The 26,233-nt window shown below is 42.5% G+C and overlaps 3 protein-coding genes across 4 annotated transcripts in view; 1 reads left to right on the forward strand and 2 right to left on the reverse strand.

The window, feature by feature from the left end:
• The window catches only part of LOC135209108 (uncharacterized), a 23,116-nt gene extending 19,925 nt beyond the window's left edge, over window positions 1-3,191 (forward strand). The window contains exons 7-8 of one of the 2 annotated variants that reach the window (XM_064241736.1): window positions 547-600; window positions 1,681-3,191. The gene's annotated coding sequence lies outside the window, so the exon portion shown is untranslated. The remainder of the gene's footprint in view (window positions 1-546; window positions 601-1,680) is intronic. The other variant, XM_064241737.1, reaches the window with a different exon arrangement.
• The window catches only part of LOC135209113 (uncharacterized), a 330,064-nt gene that overhangs the window by 100,598 nt on the left and 203,233 nt on the right, over window positions 1-26,233 (reverse strand). The window lies entirely within an intron of this gene.
• Window positions 7,599-26,233, reverse strand: part of LOC135209107 (uncharacterized) — a 40,325-nt gene continuing 21,690 nt past the window's right edge. The window contains exons 3-4 of the mRNA XM_064241729.1: window positions 8,573-10,767; window positions 7,599-7,737 (exon numbers count right to left, since the gene is read on the reverse strand). Coding sequence (XP_064097799.1) covers window positions 8,663-10,767 — 2,105 coding nt within the window. The 3' untranslated portion in view covers window positions 7,599-7,737; window positions 8,573-8,662. The remainder of the gene's footprint in view (window positions 7,738-8,572; window positions 10,768-26,233) is intronic.

A 26,233-nucleotide genomic window follows, 5' to 3' on the forward strand; every position in this document is an offset into this window, starting at 1 on the left:
CATTGCAGTATTGCAGTATTCTCAAGTTGCACTGCTTTTTTTATCTTATTCTTTAACCGTTCCATTTGATCTCTTCCCATATAGCATCCACAATCTCCATCTTGGTTTATCAAGAATATTCAACCATGGTGAGAGCAAACCTTTCAAACCAGACAACAGTTGAAAGCTGTGATAAATAGTGTGGTGAAATTCAAAGCAGACACAACAGTTGAAAACTGTGATAAATAGTATGGTGAAACTAATCACCTAGGAATTGTTCCTATACAATAAAGTGCAATGTGTATCCTTGTATTTGACTGCCTCAAGATCAAAAACTCCAAAATTCAGATTTGCAGTCAATCACACTGGGGCCATTTTCTCTCCTTACTGGCCAAAACAGATGTATGCAAATATGTACTCGACATCACCAGAGTTGGGACTTGCCATCTCAACCATCATAAAAATTACCATCATTTTTCACTGTACAAGTACACTGATGACAAATAATGTTAATGAAGTAAGTTAAGTTTTGAAAACCTGTATCACTTACTTCAAAGCCTTTTCCAGAGTCCAGCTATAAAAAGATTCACTGTGACCATTCACGGGATTGATAGCGACCAGGTGAGTTTCATTTGCCTCTTCATCATGACTCAAAACAAATAACAAATCCTGAAATTAGTAATGAAATTAGCAAATGCACAGTAATACTTGATAATAAAAAAAGTCCTTAACAGTATCTTGAGAGGAATCAGTTACATCTTACTAAGAAACTAATTTCTCAGTAGGTTGGTTAAACAATTCAACAAACCACTGGAAAATGCTTAGTACTCATTAAAAACCAAACACAAAAGTTTGAATTCTCAGTTTACAGAAAGCAGACCATAATGCTGATATGTTTGAATTCTCAGTTTACAGAAAGCAGACTACATAAATGTAATGCATTATTATATGTTCCTTTTTATTCCTATCATAGCATTCAAATAAAGAAAAATATAGTTAACATGGCTATCAAGGCTCTAAAAGTTTGTGACCCACAGTATTTAGATGATGAAATATCCCATATTCGGAATATTTTTAATAAGTTGAGTTACCCTTCACATTTTATTGAAAATGCTTTGTCTAAACATAAAAAAATTTTACAACCCTTCACACAAGCAGATTGACCACAGCAAGAGATCCCTATCGCCTCCATATCATGGGAAGTTAAAATCAACAGTTCAGTTAATGTTAAAAAGCACCTTCACATATGAAAATTCAATCAAATCAAAATTCACTAAGAATAATTGCCGCACAATTGGTAGTGATAATAACATGAGAGATATATAGGAGTATATTCTATAAAATGCCAGTTCTGCAATTTATTTTATTTTAGGGAGACAGGTAGAGAGAGGGACATAAGATTACAAGAAGATTAAAAAGTAGATAGGGACTTTGCTCACAACAACACTATTGTTAAACATTGTTGCAAGAATAATCACATCATGGACTGGGAGGGAGGTAAAACTACATACGTTACTAGTCAAGTAGGCCTTAGAAGAGTAGAGGAGGGGGCTTTGATAAATATTTGCAACACATTAGATGGCAATAAAGCCTTTATACAGGACAATACAGAAAGGCTAGTCTATCATTTCTTAAATTTCAACTTAAAAGCAGTTATTCGAGGCCCCTGACACTATGTCTCCCTCATCTCTCCCTGCACAGGTTGCTGAAGTGGCAGTCGTCGCAGAAATTACAGGCACCAATGCTGTAAGTCGTTCATCACCCAGTCACTACAAACAGGCACCGTACCATCGAGAGACAGATTTAAGATCACAATGTCTGACTTAACAGATACAGGAAAACAGCTGTTACATAACTGACATTTCTTAATTTATGCTGCAAGATTGTTTGATGGTTTCCTGGTTTGTTAAGAAAAAAAATTTTCAATTGTCTTCTCAACAAACACATGTTTTTATTCAGCTGTCTGAAGAGGAACATTGTGCAAATGGTCAAAAGCTCCCCTTTTTTAACCTTTTTTGTGTATTTTGAAAAATACAGTCTCTCATATACTGTACATTATTGTGGCTTTTTACTTAATTCGATAATAATATCCTGTGAAAGACGGGGCAATAGTGCAAAGGCAATGATAATAAAACAATAAGTAAAAATGAAAAAACCAAATGAGAACTGAGATCAAACAAATTTGTGCAACTAACGTACAGATCTGAAAATGATCAAAATCATTTAAAAGAAATTTACAATACAATCAGGCTAATCTCAATTACGTACATGCATTCCGCTTTTTAATTTTTATGAAAAATATTTAAAAACTCAAAAATATGAAGTTTCATATAATTCAATATGTAATCTCTTCGCAATAAAAAATTCTTTGAAGTATGTACTTCCACACACAAATACACTGAAATTAATTCCATCTCCTCCTTTCATTCTACAAGCAGACACTACACCATTACTAGTTTCTAAGTACAGGCAGTCCTCGAGTTACGACAGGTTCCGTTCTTGAGACGCGTTGTAAGCCGAAAATCGTCGCAAGCCAGAACATCGTCAAAAATCCTAAGAAAAGCTTACTTTTAATGCTTTGGGTGCATTGAAAACTATGTAAACTGCATTCTTATTGCATTTTTTATCAAAAAAAACTTCAAATATTAATTATTTTGCATTTTTGGTGTCATATTCCATCTGCCAGATCAGCGTTGTAGGCGTTGTAACCCTGGAAATAATGTCTGATGAATATAATTGAGAAGCGCCTTAACCTCGGAACGTCGTAAGCCGAACCCGTCGTAACCCAGGGACTGCCTGTAACTGGCACGACTGATGACCATAATCAGAATGTAAGGCATGAAAACACTAACTGAACAAGAGTTTATACTACAAAAGTGAAATCCAGTTGGTTTTACAGCTGGGATACACTACATTATGCCTGATCATAAAGGGAAACACTGTACAATCTGATTGCATAGTGGTTATCCTGACTAAATTAACAAGTCTTTTGAGCCCAAAAGCAACTGAGTATCTTCTAATTACATACAGTATCAAATAGAACATGCATCTGCAACAATTCTTGATTAGGAACATTTTATAACTAAAAGCACTGGGAGAAAAAGTTTGGTTACATTCCAAATTATCTAAACCCACAGAATGCGATTAATCTACAGCTCATTATTATTGTGAAGATCAATCAGCTACAATGAAAACAAGATGGAAGGCTACTGAGGTTAGAGGTTGATTCAGCCTTGGAGGAAAGAGGGGGAGGTAGTTCCTTTGGAAGAAGAGAGATGCAGATGCAGAGATTACGAACATGGAGATGATGGCAGCAGCAGAAAAATGGACACAGGAAATTTGACAAAAACCACAATTGTCATTCAGGAGGCACATCACTTCTTTCCCTCTAAAATGTCACTGTAAAGCTCAACAGTCTCACGAAGTGTTAATGCTGTTCTAACATTCCTAGTGGTGTAAACACCTACCTCCAGCAGGAAGTTGAAAGCATCCTAAAACTGTGAAAGATGAAAGAATGCCATGGAGACTTCATGTCCTCACCTTAAGACCTTCTACCTCTTCTTTCTTGAACTCCTCACACCTACTGGATGATTCAACTCCAGTTCCATATGCCAAACAGCATTCAGGATTGAAGGCATCATCAATAACATCATTGATGGCATCAACAGCACCCATAATGCTCAAGTTCCTTCAGTATACTTGACTATCATATCAGGGCTAGCATCCAAAAATTGGACCACCAAACCCTTCACCTTATGCTGCTCATATAGTAAACCTTGGTTCACAGGCTACAAGAGCAATGTGGTGTTGGTAGAGAAGAAAAATAACACCTCAATGTCCAAATGTTGCTAAAAAGCAAACATCAGATCTATATTCCATCCATGACTTGCAGCCAATGTAATCTGGGCCTTAATTTAATCTCTGTCATCAGCAAACAATAAGGCCTTTATCACATCATCTAGAAAGTTAACTTCTTGACCCTAGTTCACTTTAAGAACAGAAATGAACTGGAGCTCCTCAATCAAAGAGAAATGTCCTGTGATCATCTTGGCATAAACAGATGTAATCAAACAAGCCATAACAATTGCATCATTTTGAAGGTCTTTCAATAATGTCAAATGGGGGATTCCAAGTGCTTTGGGAATGTTACAGGCAATGTGTCCATCAATATCTAGATGGACAGTGCCAAGCCTTCATATTACTTCAAAAAAATAAGTGATGGTAACTATGTATTCAGAATTCACTTGAAGATTCATACCACAATCAACTGTCCCAAATATGCAAATATACAATGTTTAATATGGTAGCAAAAGAATATTCAATCAGAACAGACATTGCCTTTATAGGTTTCTGAATGTACACTAATGCCAAGCTCAAATCACACAAGGGGCATCCATGCCCAAGGCATATAAAAAATGTTCTGCGCATTCAGCACCTATCCCAAATAAACAACACTGCTCCTTCTGCAGCCTATTAAGCATTGGGTGTTGAAAAATGGCATGGGTTGAACAGGAATGCAACATTATCTAAATATTTAAAATTAGTCCTCAAGTAATACTGCTTGGCTTAACAGTGTTGTCAAGTCAACAGTGATCCCTGATGCAGAAACACTGTTACTATCAAAAGATTAATTTCTATTCTTACCTTTATAGCCCATGCCCCTGAGACTGGAGAAAGGTTCCACTCAATCTGATGAACAACTCTGTTCTTTGCAACATTGTACAAGTACAGCTTATTCTTCAACGTACAAATCGCGTAGCCTTGAAGTTCTGGAAAACAATCATAAAATTAATTTCTTCAATGAATAGCTCATTGATGTTAATCATTCATACAGATAAACAAACAATTTTCTATTGCAGTAAAACACTACATAAATGCAATTTCTGGTAGCCTCCACTGCATTGACAATGAAAATAACTCATAACCCACAACCAACAGTCCAAAACTAAACACTACCACCTTCATATATGAAGTAATGCTCCTATACACCAATGTGTACATTCATGCTCCCAAAATACAAAAATGGGATTTCCTAACAATTAATAAGATAGAAAGCAAGGTTACTATCATATTTGGTTCAGGAGAAAGAGTTCCCGTCGCAATGAAAGGTCTAAGGGCTTTATTCCTCAAGTACAAAACACTGTTACAAGCACACTACAGTGTTCATATTAGGAGCTGAGCTATTAAACACTGTTCAACTATCCCTAAAGGCTCTACTTCCATGATAACACACCTTACCATAATCCGTATCAAATTCTTATTCATTTTAACACGAACCGAGGTAGAAGTAAACTAAAGGACACCAGTTAACAGATTCATCTTCAACAAATGGAAGTGAAAATGGAACCATGTGAGCTATGCACTTAAATACTAAATGGAATCAACCAAAAACACGGTTGAAACTTCTGAAGTCTAATCGGAGGGACAGAGACGGAAGAGGTGACCACGCCAGAACATCAGCAATGATGCCACGGAATGCCAGGAGACAAAGAGAATTTGGATGGAGGAGAGGATTTTTATATGACGTCAACATATAACCTTGACAACAGTGGTTGTCAGCTGCACAGTTGGGGAAGTTCAATATTTCTTGCATGACATCACCACGTAACCGTGATGGCAGATGAGAGCCGTTCTGACACCCGGCTAATTCCCTCTAGAAAAGGAAGTGGCTGAACAGGAAAAACCACTATTACGAATAATTGTTACACGATGACAGATATGAAATGATACAGGGAAAACTGAGAAAAGGGGGGAAGGGATATTGTTTGCACAGAGAAGATATTGGTAGAGCAAACAAAAACAGAACTAGTGTGTGACTTAGACCTACTGGCAAACATAATGTCTGTAACCCCAAATAACTACAGTTTACACCCATCTTATATCACACTTGCTAAACTGGCAACACATGGACTTGGGAGCACGAGAGACAAACAGCCTAACAAATCATACACAGAGATGGTTGAGAGAGAGGTGGCAATGGGCACAGACCTTCGTTCCAAGACATGCCTTGGTTCCCTGTCAGGCACGACTAGCTGACACAGGGCAGGCTACAGACAGATGACAAGATTCCAATACTTTCTCTCTCATTACATGACTATTATAAAAGAATATATCTTGATTCCTTATATTTTTCTCCAGAACCATATAGAGAGCAAAGAAAGGTCGAGCAGGAGTGAGAGAGGAATTAACCTAGGCTGTTAAGCAAGCTAATGGAGGAGGAGTAGAAGCAACACTGGAAGACAAAAGGAAAAGACTGAGTAGGCTTTTGGGGTGCCGTAATGAATTGTCAACATAAACTATCAGCCTTAAAATTAAACATTTTGAAAATAATGAGGCAAAAAAATTACATCTCCCCTGAGCTGCATGACAACCATTTCTAGAAAAGGGTATTGTTGTAGCCAACATAAAGCAATGACAGAAAACAGGTACAATACCATACAAAACAAATTTAGCCTGAAATCATATAATATAAAAAAAAAAAAAGGCCAATGCACAAGTCTGCCAAAGACAGCTAGAAGAATACCCACTCAATTGTTTACATTTCAACACCACCTGCTGGGAAAACAGGTGACTACTTACACAGTCCTAGTGGGTTAGCCAAGCGTAATTTGAATTTGTTTTTTAAAATGCCAACCACACCTGATGGCGCAAAGATGTAAGCTAACTCTAACAGTAGGTAAGATTAATTCAAAATAATACAGGATTGACAAGGCAAACACAAAACATATTCACAGACATTCTGTCTTTTCAAAATCTGTGCCACTTTCATGTTTTCTGTCCTAACAGGTTAAGGTACAGATAAGGCATTATATAATACAATCATCATTTAGTACTATTTCCAAGAAATAGGTTTTCATAAACACCTGGTACTTTCGTGATTCATAAAAGAAAGAAATAACAAATAAAAATAAACAGCTAACCTGCGTCATTCAGAGGAACAAACCTCCTCAGGTGACTAGACCATTCAGGGGAATGGAGACTTGTGTTACAATGCAACTCCCATTTTTTGCTGCGTCTTGAATAGGATACATCAAAATTAATAACCAGGAAGGATTCTGGAGAGCTCTTGATGGAGTTCCAGCACAGGACAACACTCCAGTCACTCAAAGAACAGCCAAACAAGTGGTTTATTTGATCCCTGTAGAAAATGACATCAGAAAGCTATTCATTGTAAATTCCATTTTACAAAGAAAAATGAAAGCGACATATGACAAGGTTGGGCAGTACAGTGCAAGTTATGAGAAATGAAATACTGTGGTAATAAACTTTTATTCCTCACCTGTTCAACTGTGGAACAATCCCCCTGAGGATGTTGTGCTATTACAGCCTCAAAAGTTCAAACGAAGATGCAATGCATTACTACCCCTAAAAAGATTCATCTTTTTTTTTCCTGATAACTGATCTCTTCTTTCTATATTTTCTAATATAATTTCTTTCAAATGAACACCATATTCTTTGGAAGATTGAATTTCAAGTCAATGGCCCCTGTTAGCTTGTTCCATTTGAATAGGGGTATATCTCCTGAATATATTAATAATAATAACAATAGTAATAATCATATAACCTACAAGGCAATTCTCGTACATATGATACACTCACCTGTAAGATATACCGATGGGTCTTTCTGTGATAAGCCAGCCCCCCTCTAAGTCATACTGTACATGTGTTAGATGCAGGACAGAGTCACCATTTCTGCTGATGGCAACTAAACATCTTACTTCTTCTTCATCCGAGGGGAGGGAAAATGCAACAATGTGCCTGGAAACAAAACTCTGATTTAATTGTAGTCACAACAAAATCAAAAGGCAAGTTTTCACCATTAGAGGAAACCTCAAAACACAAACCAATTTTATGTAACTTACAAAATATTTTTGAAGACAGATATTCCTCTGAGCAAATACCCAAACAAATAACAAGAAGTATAACCGATATATTTTGAAAGAACCACAACTTGAGTACAATGATGTCTAGTTCAGCAATGAAACCTTAGATGATCAGTTATAAAGTACACAAACATTAAGCACAAGATTTATAAAATGAATGAAGAACGAGCCCCTTCAACCTTTGCACTAAACAAGGTGAAAATTCCCTTGCTGCAATTTCAGCACCAGATTTATGCATAAAATAAATGTAAAAAGAGGGGCCCAACCTTGTCCTGTGCTTAAAGTGTTGATCTTTTTCACTGATGCAACTGGGTGCCATTGATTTTTTATTATGCTTATGTGGCAAATCAAATCCACCAACAACTTAAGTGTAATACAAAAATTGCTAATAAATCACTTTATATAAAATCTAACTGATAATTCAGCAAAGTGGCCTCAATTTCCAGGAAAGAGCATTCTTGAGATTTTAGCAAAACTATTAAACATGGTATGGGTGTATCCACAATTTTCTTTTCTTTACAAGTATTATTAAGAACGTTACTATGTAGAAGTACTATATTTAATTACAACAAAGAATACAAATGTGAAGCACATTTTACTTAAGATTGTAATATTATACTTTCATTTATGTTTTGAAGAAAGTATATGAACTCGGCCTTTCAAAATAGTATAATAAAATGCTCTTCCATACCATAAAAGCAGTGCAATACCTGACTCCAGAAATGTCTCCTATTTGATGTTTCTTCTCGGCAAGTACTCTCCATTTCCCACATTCCATTTCTCTTCCTCCTCCTCCTCTATCACCTTTCCTTGTTGGTTAGTGAGTTATCACCATTTTTCAGAATGTCCTCACTGTGCCTAGTCCATATGGATATCCCCAACTCACAGACAAGAACAATATAAAGTCTCTCGAGAGGCTTTGGCGAAAAATATCCGTGGGATCCCGAAAGAATTTTCCCTAAATTGTCCGAAGGTTTCAATGAAAAATAGGAAACTCTTTCATCACAATCCAAATCTCCATCCATATCACCTCTATCACAATCCTTAAGAGGATTAGAATTTTCGCTTGTTATACTTAGAGTCTCCGGAATACACTGGCCACTTCCTTTTCCACCACAGGGAAACTCATTTTCATTAAACGCTGCTTTGGAAGAAGAGCTCAGTCTTTTGCTGAACAGTTGCTTTGCGCACACAACCTTGCGACTGAAAGAGTTTTCACCACAACTGCGTGATTTTGGCGAGACATCGCTAATACATGCATTTAATTTCTCATCTTCCCTCTTGCAAACACCTGAACTACAATCAATAAACTCATCACGCACCTGTGAAGTCTTGTGACTTTTATGATCTTTGCTTACATTACCTGTACTCTCACCCTCATTAAAAACTTCAGAATACAACTGAGTATCAGCTGTCTCTAATTGATTACAGGATACACTAGTAATGTGGTCTATGGGGTCAACAATATTTCCAATTGTGTCCGAGTTACCACTTTTCACACCAACTGGGAGATCTTTCCTTCCACTACTGCAAATCTCTTGAGCATCTTGATAATTTTCCTTTAGACTAGAGCAAGTGCCTCTTAAAACATTCTCTCCAAGCAATTCTTTCTTGCAAAGCTCACTATTTGAATCAGAAGAATTACTGCTCTGCGGCAGCCTATGCCTGACCCTGTTAGTTCGAATACGTCTGTGTACATTTTCTTCTTCAATTTCATTTCCAGCATTCAATTCAACTAATCTTTTATTACTACTGACCAAAGAATTTTCTTTCCCTAACCCATTAGCTCTCATATCAAAGTGTGCTTTGGACATTTCAGGAACCTTTGAGCTATGATTATCCAAAACAAGCTTAGACTTGTAAGATTTCTTGGGTTCATCATTCCCATCATATTTTGTTGGCAGTATGGAGGAAAATAGGTCTTGTGATTCCTCTTCTTTTGTTGTACATTTCTTTGGACTTTCCTTTGCTCGCTGAATACTCCTTGCTTCAATATCAGCTTTCTTTATGGCACTATCTTCAAAGATATCATTTTCCTCCCACTCAGAGTTGAAATAAAAAGTTGCATTCAATTCCTTATTTTCATCTTCAGGGCTCTTCGCTGCAACGTCAGACATGCCCTCTTTACAGTTACTAGTAGCAGAATCTTCAGAAATCCATTTGTTCAAAGAATCATCAAAAATCTGTTTATTTTGATATGAATGTTTTGGAGAAATTATTTTGTCTTCAATGACTTCACTGAAATCTTGATCAAAGAAATCATTTTCTAAATCGATCATACCATCATTTTCAAGCTTGATATAGCCACCATCTGATCTCTGCATAGGACCAGTGGCACTTAAAACAGAACGTTGGCTAAGTATGGGAGAACTTCCACCATCACGACAGTTGTGAACAGTACCTTCGATTTCTTTTTTATTATCACTATTATTCTGATGCTTGATGCCATCTTCACCTGATCTTCTCTGTGTATCAACTCTGACATTTATAACAGAATGCTGACTAAGGACAGGAGAACTACTGTTCCTATTATATTCACAGCTTTGGAACATATCCTTCACATCTGTCTCCTTGTTATCGTTATTATTGACTTTGTCTTCTAACACTACAGATTCGGCAGAGGGAGTACAGTGATTAGCTCTTTTGGCATCAGTTTGTGAGTTATCAGAAGGAGGAATTCTTTTAATTTGGCTTTCTTCTTCGTTCCCGGCCTTTTTTTCAGATAGAGACAGAGACCTATATCCTTTCGATTTAGATTTTTCCTTCAGTCTCCCTTTCTTGCTGAGATAAACATCGGGTGTTGGCGTCACAAAGATTACTTCGGGCGAGTCATCCGAAAACTTCACAGACCTTGATTCGTTAGATCTAGGTTCAGACACAGAAGAGGAGTCCAGGCTTGTTTCATCTGAAAAGTAAGTGCTGTGGTCAGTTACAAATTCTTAACTTTTTGAAACAAAAATTAATAGGTATATCTTAGTTTTACCAGACCACTGAGCTGATTAACAGCTCTCCTTGGTCACCTAACAACGGGACCTACAGCTTATTGTGGGATCTGAACCACACTATATTGAGAAATGAATTTCTATCACCAGAAATAAATTTCTCTGATTCCGCGTTGGCCGAGTCAGGATTCGAACTTCGGACCACCGTATTGGCAGCCGAGCGCCAAAACCACTTGTCCAGCGAGGAACTTACAAAAATTAATAACAGTATACAGTATACTATGGTGTATAAGTGTACAAAGTTTTAGTCCACGAGTATAAAATGATGCAAGATCTTAAATACAATAAAAAAGATACTACACAAAATAATGGAGAGCAAAAATGGTATTTTTATTATAAAATAAGGTTTCACACATACTTACCAAACAATTACATAGCTATACGCTTCTTACCTTACGGCAGTCGAAATTCCAAATTTCTCGGCGCTAATTGGCGCTGCTGACGTGTAGGTGATACAACCCCGCCCACTTTCGGGGATCCCCGGTACTACTGCGCTTTGCTTGACAATTCGTTTAGCCGCCCCGTCCATCTGTGGGGAGGAGGGAGGGCTTTAATCATGTAATTGTTCGGTAAGTATGTGTGAAACCTTATTTTATAATAAAAATACCATTTTCACACATGAAACTTACCGAACAATTACATAGCTGAATCCACATTACCCGGCTGGTGGGTATATGCAAATAAGAAAAAAAAACTCACATTGCAAGAATGTTGTAGTACCTTACCTCGTGAGAGAGCAGCTGCAGGAGAATACTGCCTCTGGTCGGCGCTCTCATCACTTGTAGGGAACGTGGCAGTAGTGGCCAGGATCGTTCCTACTACTAGTGGGTATTCTGCAACCATGGAGGTTCACCGATGGTTGATCAGAATGAAATAATATGCGCCCTTGCCCTGGGCTGTGACCAGATTAAAATAACAATCAAAGACCATCACCTACACATAACCATAAAAAATAATAAACCAAACCCTACCATAAAAACTGGCGGGTACTCCTGGTACCGTGTACCCCAGGCTTCCCAAAACTCGACCACCTTCTAATCAAGACGAAGAGATAGTCAAAAGGAAGGGGAATTGGACCAAATCCCCCTATGCTTCCTTTCCCAACACCATGCCCATCACCGACAGAGGTCCTAAACGACAACAATTATCAAACGTTGCTTCCACATCCTTCAGGTAATGGAGAGCAAAAACCGATCTTGACCTCCAGAACGTAGCTTGCAAAATAGATGCTAGCGACGTATTATGTCTAAAAGCCATGGAAGTCGCTACTGCCCTAACCTCGTGGGCTTTAACTTTACACACCTGTAGAGTCTGATCTCTTACTGACGTGTGTGCTTCCTGAATCAGGCTCCTTAAAAAGAACGAAATTGCGTTCTTAGACATAGGACGGCTCGGATCTTTAACCGAACACCACAATCGGTTCGAACTTCCTCTCAAAGCCTTTGTTTTATGAATATAAAATTTCAGTGCTCTCACCGGACACAAAGAACGTTCTTCGTCCTCTTCTCCTACTAATCCTGACAAGCTTCGAATGGAGAAGAAACGAGGCCATGGTCTCGAAGGATCTTCATTCTTCGCTAAAAAATCCTGAGTATAGGCACACACAGCTTTGTCTTGTGTAAATCCTATCTCTTTACTCATTGCTTGCATCTCGCTGATTCTACCAGCTGAAGCTAAGGCGACTAAGAATAACGTCTTCTTAGTAAGATCCTTCAAAGAAGCCGAATTAAGAGGTTCAAAATTCGCTTTAGAGAGCCAGGACAATACCACGTCTAAATTCCAGTCCACTAAACCTGGTCCTCCTGTCCTAGTGGACTCAAAAGATTTAATCAAGTCGCTGATGTCCGAGTTATTAGATATATTTAAGTTTCTATGTTTAAAAACTGATGCCAACATAGATCTGTATCCTTTTATTGTCGAAGTCGATAACTTCCTAACGTCTCTCAGATATATTAGGAAGTTTGCTATCTCTTGTATAGAGGTTTTAGAAGAAGTTGTGTGACTTTCTCTGCACCAATTTCTAAAAATGAGGTTATTATGATATAACAAAGTTTCATGTATACTTACCTGGCAGGTATATATATAGCTATATTCTCTGTTCGCACTGGCAGAATTTTCAAAACTCGCGGCAACCGCTAGATCACTGGTAGTTCAGGTGATCGCCACCCCGCTCCCGTGGCGCTGGTGCTCGGAATCATTCCCATTTTCCTCAGATTTTTCTCTGAACCCTGTCTTCTGAGGGGAGGTGGGTGGGAATTTAATTATATATACCTGCCAGGTAAGTATACATGAAACTTTGTTATATCATAATAACCTCATTTTCATGTATGACACTTACCTGGCAGGTATATATATAGCTGATTGACACATTTGGAGGTGGGTCAAAGACAGCAACATTGTAAGAGTTTTAAAATTTAAAATTCAAAATACTCTTAGATTCCTTACCTGCTAAGGTAGCTGACTTCAGCATTCCTGCCTCTTAGCCTGCTAAACCTTAGTAGCTTCCAACTAGGACGTGACCTATTAGTTGATGAAGCTAATTACAAGGGTCTGACAACTGGACGGGACCAATTTGTTGACAGGAAACCCTAGCCCTCTCTTACCACGGGCATTCACGCTAGGATAAGTTAGACCACCTGAACCACACACAAAACTAACCTAACACACTACACTTCACAGACTGAAGAGGAAATAACCCTCTCAGACAACCATAAAAACAACACCACTTCATTAAAATACCTAGCATGTTAGTAAGTTATGGGGTGGAAATTCCTTTGCCCAATACTGCTCCTGAGGATACATATGGACCCAACGTTTGACAATTGTCAAACGTTGTTTTGACGTTTCTAAGGTAATGACTTGCAAACACTGAATTAGTCCTCCAAAACGTCGTTTCAATGATATCTTTGAGGGCCATATTCTTTTTAAAAGCCAAGGAAGTAGTTACTGTTCTCACTTCGTGCGCCTTAACCTTAAGGATGCCGAAATTTTCTTCTTGGCATAACATATGAGATTCTTTAATTAGTTCCCTAAGGAAAAAGGCAATAGCATTTTTGGTCATTGCTCTGCTAGGATTCTTCACAGAGCACCACAGTGATTCTGAAGTTCCTCTAATCTTACTGGTTTTCTCCATATAATAGCGCAATGCCCTTACTGGACAAAGAACTCTCTCTTGTTCCTGTCCTACTAAATCTGAAAGACCCATAATCTCAAAAGATCTTGGCCATGGATGAGCTGGATTCTCGTTCTTGGCCAAGAACCCCTCCTGAAATGAGCAAACCGCCTTGTCATGTTTCCAGCCAATATGTTTGCTAATTGCTTGCAGCTCACTCACCCTTTTAGCTGTGGCCAAGGCCACCAAAAAAATGGTCTTTTTCGAGATATCTCTCAACGAGGCTTGATCCATCGGTTCGAACTTACTAGTTCCTAAGAATTCAGGACCACATCGAGATTCCAGGAAGGCGCTCTGTATTGGAGTTCCTTCCTTGTTCCAAAGGACCTTATGAGGTCTCTCAGATCTAGATTATTTGTAATATCTAAACCTCTATGTCTAAATACTGAGGCCAACATACTCCGATACCCTTTAATCGTCTGAGTTGACAATCCTATTTCCTTCTTTAAATATAAAAGGAAGTCGGCAATTTGGGTCACAGAGGTACTGGATGAAGAAATCTTCCGACTCTTGCACCACTCACGAAAGATTTCCCCCCCCCACTTCGCCTGGTACACCTTAATAGTAGAGGCTCTTCTATGCTTCCGGCCACCGCTCTGGCCGCCTCTCTAGAAAACCCCCTCGCTCTGACAAGTCTTTCGATAGTCTGAACGCAGTCAGACCCAGAGCGAGGGTGTTCTTGTGGTACCTGTTGAAGTGAGGCTGTTTGAGTAGACTTACTCTTGCTGGAAGTGTCCTTGGTACATCTATTGTCCATTCCAGTACCTCTGTGAACCAATCTCGGGCCGGCCAGTAGGGAGCTATGAGAGTCATTCTTGTCCCTGACTCTCCCTGAATTTCTTCAAAACCTTTCCCAATATCTTGAACGGGGGAAAGGCGTACACGTCTAGCCCGTCCAATCTAGAAGAAAGGCGTCTACTGCGACTGCTTGACGGTCTGGGACTGGAGAGCAATAAGTCGTCAATCTCTTTTGTCATTGCTGTCGCAAACAAGTCCACCACTGGGCGACCCCATAATTTCCACATACTCTGGCAGACTTCTAGATGAAGAGTCCATTCTGTTGATAGAAGTTGACCTTCCCTGCTCAACAGGTCCGCTCTCACATTCTTCTCCCTTGATGAATCTGGTGAGAAGGGTTACGTTTTCCTTCTCTGCCCAAAGAAGGATCTCCTCCGCCAACTTGCAAAGAGAGATTGAATGTGTCCCTCTTGTTTGCGGATGTACGCCAGAGCTGTGGTATTGTCCGCGTTGACTTGCACCACCTTGTTGCGAATCACCGTGTTGAACTCTTTCAAAGCCAAGAAAATCGCCATCAGTTCCTTCCTGTTTATATGCCAAGCCGCTTCCTCCTTGCTCCAACGACCTGAAACTTCTTGATGTCCGAGAGTCGCTCCCCAGCCTGCGTCCGACGCGTCTGAGAACAATACATGGTCTGGGTTCTTTTGCTGGAGCGACGCTCACCCTCGCTAACTTCCCCGGAGTTTAGCCACCACCGCAATTCCTCTTTGATCTTGCGAGGAATTCGAAACAGGAAGGAATCTGGTTGCGATTTTCTTGGCCAGACTTGGTTCAAAAATATTTGAAGGGGTCTCATGTGAAGCCTTCCTAGAGAAACGAACCGTTCCAGGGACGAGAGGGTCCCCAGTAAGCTCATCCACTCTCGTGCCGAACATTGTTCTTTCTCTAAAGAAAGGCTGAACTTTCCTCCGGATGCACTGCTCTTGTCGTTGGGAGACGGAGAAGCCCGAAAAGTCACTGAGGAGATCAGAATCCCCAAATCAAACTAGCTCCTGATTGGGGGTCATATTCGACTTTTCTAAGTTCACCATCAGCCCTAACTCTTTCGTTAATGTTAACGTCATTTCTAAGTCCTCCAGACATTGCTTTCTGATTGGGCTCTTATGAGCCAATCGTCCAGGTATAGAGACACTCTTATTCCCAGAATGTGTAGCCACTTCGCCACGCTTGCCATCACTCTTGTAAAAACTTGTGGGGCTGTGCACAGTCCAAAGCAGAGGCTTTGAACTGAAAGACCCTGTTCTGGATCACAAATCTCAGGTACTTCCTGGATCCTGCATGAATTGGGATATGAAAATATGCATCTTGAAGGTCCAGGGTAACCATCCAGTCCCCTGGACGTACCGCTGCCAGTACTGAATCGGTCGTCTCCATCGTAAATTTTGTCTTCTCCACAAATAAGTTGAGTTGACTTACGTCCAGTACTGGTCTCCATCCCCCCGAGGATTTCGCTACTAAAAACAGCCGGTTGTAAAATCCCGGAGATAAGTGATCCAGAACAGGTTCTATTGCTCCTTTCTTGAGCATAGAAAGTACTTGTTCTTGTAGTGCTTCTTGTTTCCCTGGATCGCTGTAGTGAGCTCCAAGCTCTCTTGGCGATGTCGCAAGAGGTGGTCTCTTCAGAAAAGGGATTTGTAACCTTCTTTGGCCACCTTGACGACCCAAGGATCTGCTCCCTTTTCTTGCCAAATCTCCCAAAACTTCTGGAGTCTGGCACCTACTGATGTCTGAAGGACTTGTTGTTCATTGTTTACTACTGGGTTTCGAACCCCTCTTGGACGGAGCTCTTCTTGCTCTGAAGGAAGGACGAGAAAAGGACTTGCCTCGAAAGGGCTGACTAGCTTGTCTTGATTCCTTAGGCGTCTTCTTAACCACCTTGTTGGGTAAAAATTTTCTTACCGAAGAAGTTAACAGATCCTGCGTCGCCTTCTGAGTTAGGGAAAGCGAAATATCCTTGATAATATCCGCAGGAAATAACTGATCCGAAAGTGGGGAATAAACCAATTCGGATTTCTGGGCGTTAGAAACGCCCTTAGCAGCAAAAGAGCATAGGAGTGACCTCTTCTTTAAAACTCCTGCGGTGAAAAGAGATGCTAACTCATTCGCGCCATCCCTTAAGGCTTTGTCCATGCAGGACATAATACTGCTTGGGAGTTGAGAAGCCGTTGATTCATTATTTTCCACTGTTCGTCCCAGAGCCCCCAAGGACCAATCAAGAAATTTGAAAACCTCAAAAGTCCGGAAAATCCCTTTCAAGAGATGATCTAACTCTGATGGAGACCACCACACTTTAGCCGAATTCAAAGCATGTCTGCGGGAACTGTCAACAATGTTGGAAAAATCCCCCTGGGAGGAGGCAGGAATCCCCAGGCCGAGATTTTCCCCCGTCGCATACCAAATTCCGGACTTCGATGCCAATTTGGCTGGAGGGAAAGAGAACACAGTCTTGCCCGCTTCCCTCTTTTCCTTCAACCACGTATCAATTCTTTGAAGAGCCTTCTTAGCCGTAATCGAAAAATGTTATTGTTATTATACAATTAAGTTTGTTCATACTTACCTGGCAGATATATATATAGCTGCATTTTCTGAAGTCCGACAGAATTTCAAAACTCGCGGCACACGCAGTGGGCGGCCAGGTGGTAGTACCCATTCCCGCCGCTGGGAGGCGGATATCAGGAACCATTCCCATTTTCTATTCATATTTATTAATGCCACTGTCTCCTGAGGGGAGGGGGGGCGGGCAATTTAATTATATATATCTGCAGGTAAGTATGAACAAACTTAATTGTATAATAACAATAACATTTTGTTCATGCCACTTACCTGACAGATATATATATAGCTGAATCCCACCTTCGGATGGTGGGAAGAGACAGAATAGGATTTTTTAGGAAACTTAAATTAAGTAGATGATATACATCTTGGTTCCTCACCTGTTTGCAAAGTAGACTATGTGATTACTGTCACTAAAGGCTGCTTTTGCTTAAATCAGAGTTGCCAGCCAGGAGGAGACCTGTAGTGCTGGTGCGCTCTGGATGATCTGTCAACGGGTACGAGACCTCAACGTGACAAGACCATCGAGGCCATACATATGAGGGCAACGAAGCAACTGACCACCACCTGACCAAGTATTCAAAAAACCCCTTAAAACTAACTAAAGGATGGGAGATCTTCACATAAGACTCACCACAACCTAAAAACACAACAACAAAACTAACCTAATCCTAACTAAGGGATAGGGAAAGAGCTACTTCCGGAGCCCCAAGACTGTGTCCGCAGAAACGTATGGCCCCAGTGAATTACAATCGTCATAAATCATTCTCACATCCCTTAGGTAATGTGAGGCGAAGACGGAGTTACTCCTCCAAAGGTGCAATCAAGAATGTCCTTGATTGACATGTTCTTTTGGAAGGCCAGAGATGGTAGCGACAGCTCGAACTTCGTGAGCTTTCACTCGTAAGAGGCTCAAATCAGTCTTCTGGAAAGATGAATGAGCCTCCTTAATGACGTCCCTTAGAAAGAAAGCAACAGCATTCTTCGATAAAGGTAACTCTGGTCTCTTCACAGAGCACCAGAGATTACCTGAGGGACCTCTTACCTCTTTTGTTCATATGTACATAGAACTTGAGAGCCCTGAGCCGGGCACAGGACTCTCTCTGGTTCTTGGCCCACCAGACTTGACATACCCTTGATCTCGAAAGTTTTTCGGCCAAGGATTCGAAGGATTTTCATTCTTCGCCAAGAAAGTTGGGTTCAACGAGCAGACAGCATTGTCTCCTTTGAATCCCATTAAATTACTAAACGCTTGAATCTCACTACTCTCTTAGCCGTCGCAAGAGAAGTTAGGAAAGAGCCTTCCTTGTCAAATTTTCAAAGAGACGCTGCCTGAAGCGGTTCGAAAGGACTTGACATAAGGAACTTAAGGACCACGTCAAGGTTCCATGACGGAGGTCTCATTTGAGGAAACCTTCGAAGTCTCGAAAGATTTTAAAAGGTCATGAATGTCCTTGTTGTCAGAAAGGTCAAGGCCTCTGTGCCTAAAAACCGCTGACAACATGCTTTTATATCCCTTGATGGTAGGGACCGCTAATTTCTGCACATTCCTGAGAAAGAGCAGAAAATCAGCTATCTGGTTCACAGAGGTCGAGGAAGAGGAAACTCCCTCCTTTTTACACCATGCCCTGAAGGAAGCCCACTTCGATTGTAAACAGCTCTTGTGGAAGCAAGTCTTGCATGTGCGATTGCTCTCGCAGCTGCTTTCGAAAAACCTCTTCGCTCTGGCCAACTTTTCGATAGTCTGAACGCAGTCAGACCCAGAGCGGAGAGGTTTTGGTGAAACCTTTCGAAGTGAGGCTGTTTGAGTAGATCTTTCCTCCAGGGCAATGTCCTTGGAAAGTCTACAAGGAAAGACATGACCTCTGTGAACCATTCTCTCGCTGGCCACATCGGAGCGATCAGGGTCAACCTCGTCCCTTCTGAGGCCGCAAACTTCCTCATGACTTCCCCCAAAATCTTGAATGGTGGGAATGCGTACAGGTCTAGACCCGTCCAATTCCAAGCAACGCGTCTACCGCGATCGCTTCTGGATCCAGGACCGGGGAGCAATAAAGAGGAAGTCTCTTGGTCCTTGACGTCGCAAATAAGGTCGACCAGCGGACGTCCCCACAACGTCCAAAGGTCTCGACACACGTCTTCGTTCAAGGTCCATTCCGTCGTAGGATTTGTTCCCGACGACTGAGAAGATCTGCCCTGACGTTTTGCACATCCTGCAATGAACCTCGTCAGGATTGTCACATTTTCTTCTCTTTGCCCACAGCAGAAACTCTCTCGCCAGGGAAAACAAAGTTCTGGAGTGTGTTCCTCCCTGATTTTTTAAATAAGCGAGTGCTGTGGTATTGTCGAGTTCACCTGAACAATCTTGTTCTTCAAACTCCTTTCGAAGAACTGCAGGGACAGAAATATTGCTGCCAGTTCTTTGACACTTATATGCCAGGCTACCTGTTCCCCTCTCCAGGAGCCTGACACTTCCTTCCTCCTAGTGTTGCTCCCCAGCCCGTGATGGAAGCGTCGGAGAACAACACTAGGTCGGGCTCAGAAGACTTAGGGCCACACCCTCCTGAGCTTCTGAGGGTCCCAACCACCATCCTAGATGGTTCTTTATCGGAAGCGATATTCTCAATATGGCATTGAGATCGTCCTTGGCCTTCCACTCGTCTGCAAGGAAAAATTGGAGAGGCCTGAGGGTGCAGTCTTCCCAAGGAAACAAACCTTTCTAGCGAGGAAATGGTCCCCAGCAGACTCATCCATTCCCTCGCCGAGCAAGTCTCTTTCTCTAGGAAGGCTGAGATCTTCTCTAAGCCTAGTCTTCTCTAACCTAGCCGCTGACGTTCCTGGGACGGAAACGCTCGAAAAGCCACTGAATCCATCTGAATCCCCATACACGATGGACTGTGTGGGGCAGATGCGACTTTTCGAGGTTGACTAGAAGTCCCAGGGACTTTGCTAGGGCTAAAGTGAACTGCAAGTCCTTCAGACACTTCTCTCTCAAAGACGCGCTGATCAGCCAGTCGTCGAGGTACAGGAAACTCTTGATCCCCGAAGAGTGTAGCCACCTCGCCACGTTCTTCAGACTACAGTTAACACCATTGGGCCGTGGTCAGGCCGACACATAGCTCTGAAAAAAACTGCCCCGACAACCCACCCTTTTTGTCCTAAGAACAAACCACCTTATATACTTTCTGAAACGAGGGTGGATCGGGATGTGAAAGTACGCGTCCTGCAAGTCTAAGGACACCATCCAGTCCGCCCGGTCTCAAGGCTCCCAGAACAGAATGAGGCGTCTCCATCGTGAATTTGGTCTTTTCACGAAAAGATTGGAGCCTGCTTACATCTAGAACTGGACGCCAACCTGACGACTGCTTCGGTACTATGGAAAATCCTGTTGTAAAAACCTGGGGACCACCAGGTCCGCGACTTGTTCCACCGCTCTTTTCTCGATCATTTGTTGAGGAGATCGAATAATACTTGCTTCTTCTCTCCCTGATAGGATGGAGAAAGGTCTCTGGGAGTCGTAGAAAGAGGAGGAAGATCTAAAAAGGGGATCTTGTACCCCTGCTCCACGATCTTGAGGGACCAAGAGTCCGTGTCCCTCTCTCTCCACGCTCCCGCAAAAAACTTCAGTCTGGCTCCGACTGGTGTCTGAAGGACATGCTTCTCACTTGGAAGGCTTTGACTTAAGGAAGCTCTTCCTCGTGAAAACCCTCTCCTCGAGAGCTGCTCTCGAGGGGGGGATCCCACGAAAGGGCTTAACCTTCTTCGGCGGGTCGCACCGCAGCTGAAGAGGTTGAAGGTTACTGCTGAACGTCTTGTAGACTGGGCCAAAAGGTCCTGCGTTGCTTTCTCTTGCAAACTGTTAGTCAGGTCCTTTACTAAAGTCTGGGGGAAGAGATGGTTCGAAAGAGGAGAAAACAGCAAATCCGCTTTCTGAGCTGGAGTTACCGAACGAGCTGTGAAATTGCACAGCAAAGCCCTCTTCTTCAATAAGGCCGTTCCAAAATGAGACACGATCTCCTCCGAACCATCCCTGACGGCTTTGTCCATACATGCTAACACGCTGGGACAGCTCCCCCAGACTGAGAGATTCTGGGTCTTCTCGCTTGGCAGATCCAGGAACCCCACCCAACGAACCACCAGTCAAGGAAGTTGGAACACTTCTTCAAGAGTCCGGGAGGCAGACCCTTCAAATGATGGGTCGCGTCTCCGTATGAGGTCCAGGTCACTTTTAGCAGCGGATAAAAGAGACCTCCTCTGACGAATCACCAAGCTGGAGAAATCTCCTTGGAGGCTGAAGGAAGGGAATACGAAACTCCTACTTCTTCTTTGGTTCTCTTACCAAATGCCCCCCTTCCCTTTCCTCTGAGTCTAGCTGGAGGCAAGGCGAAAAGTCGTCTTGCCTTGATCTCTCCTTCGTACCATCCAATCCTTTGGAGTTTTCTTAAACGCACGTTTAGTGGATGGGAGCGAAGTTTTTCATCCTCCACAAACTCCGGGGTTTTTACCAGTTTTAGATGATGAAAACTGCGAAGGGGAGCGAGACGTTGGGAGCTGCAGGCTGAAACTTGGTTTCTGATCGAAAAGAAGAAACGCAACCAGCCAGGCACGAGAAGAACTTTCTAGTCTGATATTGAAGGAGCCGCAGAAGGTTCCATCTTCAACGAGTCAGACCGAAACTACTCCAGCTTCTCTTTTTCTTCTCTACAACGGAAGCGGAAGACCGCCTTGTCCGGATCGAGGGCGTTACTAATGTCGGGTCTTGACTTAATCAAAGGACCCCGCCTATCCTTTACTAGATGAAGCCTTATTTCGGCTCCTGTACTTCTTTATGACCGCTTACCACTTGAAGCAGGTAGAGGCGTTCCTGACGAGGTACGAGCGTCCTTAGGCCGGGGCCACCCACGAGGGCAGCCGCATTTGCCAAGAGGAAGAGAAGCGTCCTTACGTTTCTTAAACGAAATCAAGGGAAGACATTTTAGCTAGGAATACGATGCCATCTGGTGTGCGCGGCCAAAAACTAGCGTCCTTGGGGGTACGACTTCTTGGTCGGAAGTCCCCAACCAGCGTCTGAAAAAGAGCCCTGAACGTCCTGGGCGAGCGTTCCATGCCAAAAAGCCGTCCTAGCGAGCGTCCTGTGCCGAGCGTCCTGTCGACGGGTCCTGGCGAGCGTTCCTGACCGAACGTCCTAGCCTAGCGTCCTGCCAAGCGTCCTGACCGAGCGTCCATGACAAGCGTCCTGTCGGAGCGTACTGGCTGATGAACGTTCCTGCCAAGCGTCCTTGCCAAAGCGATCCTGCCTAGGCAGTCCTGCCTAGCGTCCCTGACGAGCGTTCCTGTCAGAACACGTCGTGCTGAGCGTCCTCCTCAAAAAGACGTCTTGATGCAACGTACCTTCTAGAGGACGGAACCGGAGATCGGTAGGAATCGCCGAAGGAGAAGAAGCGATCGGCGAACGAGACGAAAGTAGGGAGGGAGGGAAGGAAGGAAGGAAGGAGACTGCTTTCGTCCTCTTGAACGGGCCAGTTCTAAGGTCCTTCCTCCGCTTAGGCTCGACTGCTGCTGGGCGAGTCCTCTCGAGCCATTAAGCGTCGAAATAGCTGGTCCTGAAGGGAGGTGACAAAAGAATGTTCTTAGTTGGAGAAGAACGAACAGAGGAAGCAGGGACTGATTCCTGCTAGGAAGACGGAGGGGCGAGGGGAACGGGCCTCCTTCCTTCTCACAGGTACAGGCTACCTGCTTCTCTCAAGGTAGACGCGCCTGTGCACGCACCCCAACCGTCCTCTATCGGAGGAGATTCTTACCTCCTTTTTTCTGAGGCGGAAAGGAAAAAGCGGTCATAACGGCAATCCCCTCCGGACGAAAGCGGCGGATACAGGACGTTGGAAAGGCAGTTCCTCAACACGGAAACGTCCTTTTGTTCAGAGGACGATGAGTCTCCCTCCGAGCGGTGCCTCCACCCTTGCGCGGGGTGAGGACGCTTTGGAGGACGAAAAAGCACTCTTCAGGACGCGCTCTCCGTGCGCGCTCCTTGGCAGCCTGGGACTTTGCCACAAGGTCCTTGCGAAGGGACGCCAGTATCGGGTGGGGCGGGAAGCCCCCTGTAAACCCTCTTGCGGCGCTTTGCGACAAATACCTACTCCCTTGAGGTTTCTTGGGAGTCTGATTAGAGGTCTAGGCCTAAGGAGGCATTATGGGGCCGATCTGACGCCCCCTCCACAACACTAGGGGCAAAATCAATCACAACTTGCACCGAGACCAGTTTACCAAGGCTTTCACTTTGGTCTCCAGACGTGGGCGTAGAGACTCCAAAATAAGGATAGCAGAGCATTAGCTTCTCCCGGACACAGAATTCAGTGCCCGAAAGGGCAAACCACAGGTTTAGGGTTTTGCTAAACTCTTCTACAGGTGTTAATACATGGAGAGATATTAGCCTTTACCTTTGGTAGAACCACTCCTGGAGGAAGGGACCCCATGATGATTACCTATCGCGCTCCCAATTTGTAAGGCAGATAGGACTCATATAATCTTCCAATCATCATCTGTGTCAATCTTCTCAACATTCATTCGCACCGATTATCCACCAAACAATTAGTGCCCCCATACAACTCATACATTACGTGTGGGGGTGGGGGTTACCGATGCTTTCGGTAGCCTCACTTACAAGCAGTCCCTCACACCACTCTGAAACTAACCAAAGCACTTGATTCCAGGCCAATATCGTTTATAGCAAAAGCCAATCCAAAATCAAAAAAACGGAGTCCACTATCGCGCATGCCAATTCAAACGAAGACAATCCAATTCAATACCAAAAAACCAATCAGATTACTTAAAAGCGACGTCAATCCAAAAAACAAAATCCTGCGCATAGGTCATGTAAACAGTTGTTTACCGACCGGCGACAGAAAAAAAGAATATGAATAGAAAATGGGGAATGGTTCTGATATCCGCCACTCCCAGCGGCCGGGAATGGGTACTACCACCTGGCCTGCCCACTGCGGGTGTGCCGCGAGGTTTTGAAATTCTGTCGGACTTCAGAAAATGCAGCTAAATATATATATCTGTTCAGGTAAGGGGTGGCATGAACAAACTCTCATCTTTCAAAAAACGAGGAACTTCTTCGGAGAGTTTTAGTTTTTTCTTGGAGAATTGAAAAGGGGTGGGGTGATGTCGGAGCTTGCAGAGGATGAAAAAATCCCCTTCAAAAAGTGAAAGAAGGCCATTCGTTTAACTTTCTTGTAGTCTGAAGAAAGGTGCTTCCCCACCATCTTTCTCTTCCTCCCAAGACTCTAAGTTTCTTCTATTCTCCATCTTCTGCCGAAGACACATTCCTGATAAAAACATGATATTGTTATAATACAATAAAGTTTCATACATTACTTACCTGGCAAGGATATATACCCATAGCTAAGACTCGTCGTCCCCGACAGAAATTCAATTTCGCGCCACTCGCTACAGGTAGGTCATGGTTGATCTACCGGCCTGCCCTGGGTGGCTAAGGGACTAGGAACCAAATCCCGGTTTTTATACTCATATATTTTCTCTTGCCACCTGTCTCCTTGCGGGGCGAGGCCTCGGGGTGGGCCCCCTCAATCGTATATATCTGCCAGGTAAGTATGGTATGAAACTTTTAATTTGTATTATAACAATATCATTTCATAACAATCAACTTACCTGTCAGATATATTACCATAGCTGATTGGCACCCTTCGGGTGGCAGGGGTAAGAGACAGTACTACTAGAAATAGGAACAGGAGTAAACAAACCATCTGTTGTAGGTTATAAAATTTAAAAACTTGGTTCCTACCATGATAGGTGGTAGACTTCGTGGGTATGGTTTTTATCCCCGTAGTCTGCGTACCTCAAGAAACTTTAGCGAGATTTTATGTGATGCTATGGCCAAGAATTCTTGTCGGGTGGGTCTGCCGAAGGGGTCTTATCCACTTTACCTCTGGCAGAGCCTGAAAGGACTTTGTCAATGGGTGCTGATACCACTTACATCGGACAACACCACCGTCTTAAGGAGCAAACAATCAATCCCCGGAACCACCTGATCCTAACCACCACTGGTTAGTATTAAAAATTATGACTCAGAGTTATCCCCAAACCTCTTTCGCAAACAACCGTAACTCAAACCACAATGCACAAGATACACAATTAATTTAAAAAAAAATTTGTTCTAGTTACAAGATATTCAAACAAGAGTTCCTTACTGAACTGAAGTGCTGGACGCTTGGTGCGACAACTGCACTTGGTTCAGAAGAAAAGTCTAGAAACAATATCTAATTTAATTTAAGGTTTCTAATTTACAAGAATATCACAAGAGTTCCTTAACTGAACTGAAGTGACTGGACGCTTTTGTGCGCAACAACTGGCAACTTGTTCAGTGAATTAAGTGCTAGAACATATCTATCTTTAAGGATTGTTGTAAGCTCCTGTACCCAGGGATTCTGTGGCCCGCAGGACACAAAACGGACCTAAATGAAAAAACTTTGTTTCCATCGGTCACACGCACGTTCCTTCAAATAGTGAGCCGCAAAAACACAGAATTACATCTCCAATATGTCGCTTCCAAGACTATTCTGTCAGCGGAAATATTCTTTCTCTGTAAAAGAGAGAGACGTTGCCACTGCTCTCACTTCATGCGCTTTACTTACTTTAGGAGTTTAAGGAAATCGTTCCGTTGCAAAGGCCTTATGAGCGTCCATAATTACGTTCCTGACAAAAAAATGGCTAATGCATTCTTAGACATAGGTCTTGATGGGATCCTTCACTGAGACACCACAGGCCTTGTCTAGAAACCTCCCAAACTAGTCCTTTTTTTTTCTTAAGTAAAACTTTAATGCCCT

This window comes from Macrobrachium nipponense, chromosome 37 (genome assembly GCF_015104395.2).
Source record: "Macrobrachium nipponense isolate FS-2020 chromosome 37, ASM1510439v2, whole genome shotgun sequence".
Taxonomy (NCBI): Eukaryota; Metazoa; Arthropoda; class Malacostraca; order Decapoda; family Palaemonidae; genus Macrobrachium; species Macrobrachium nipponense.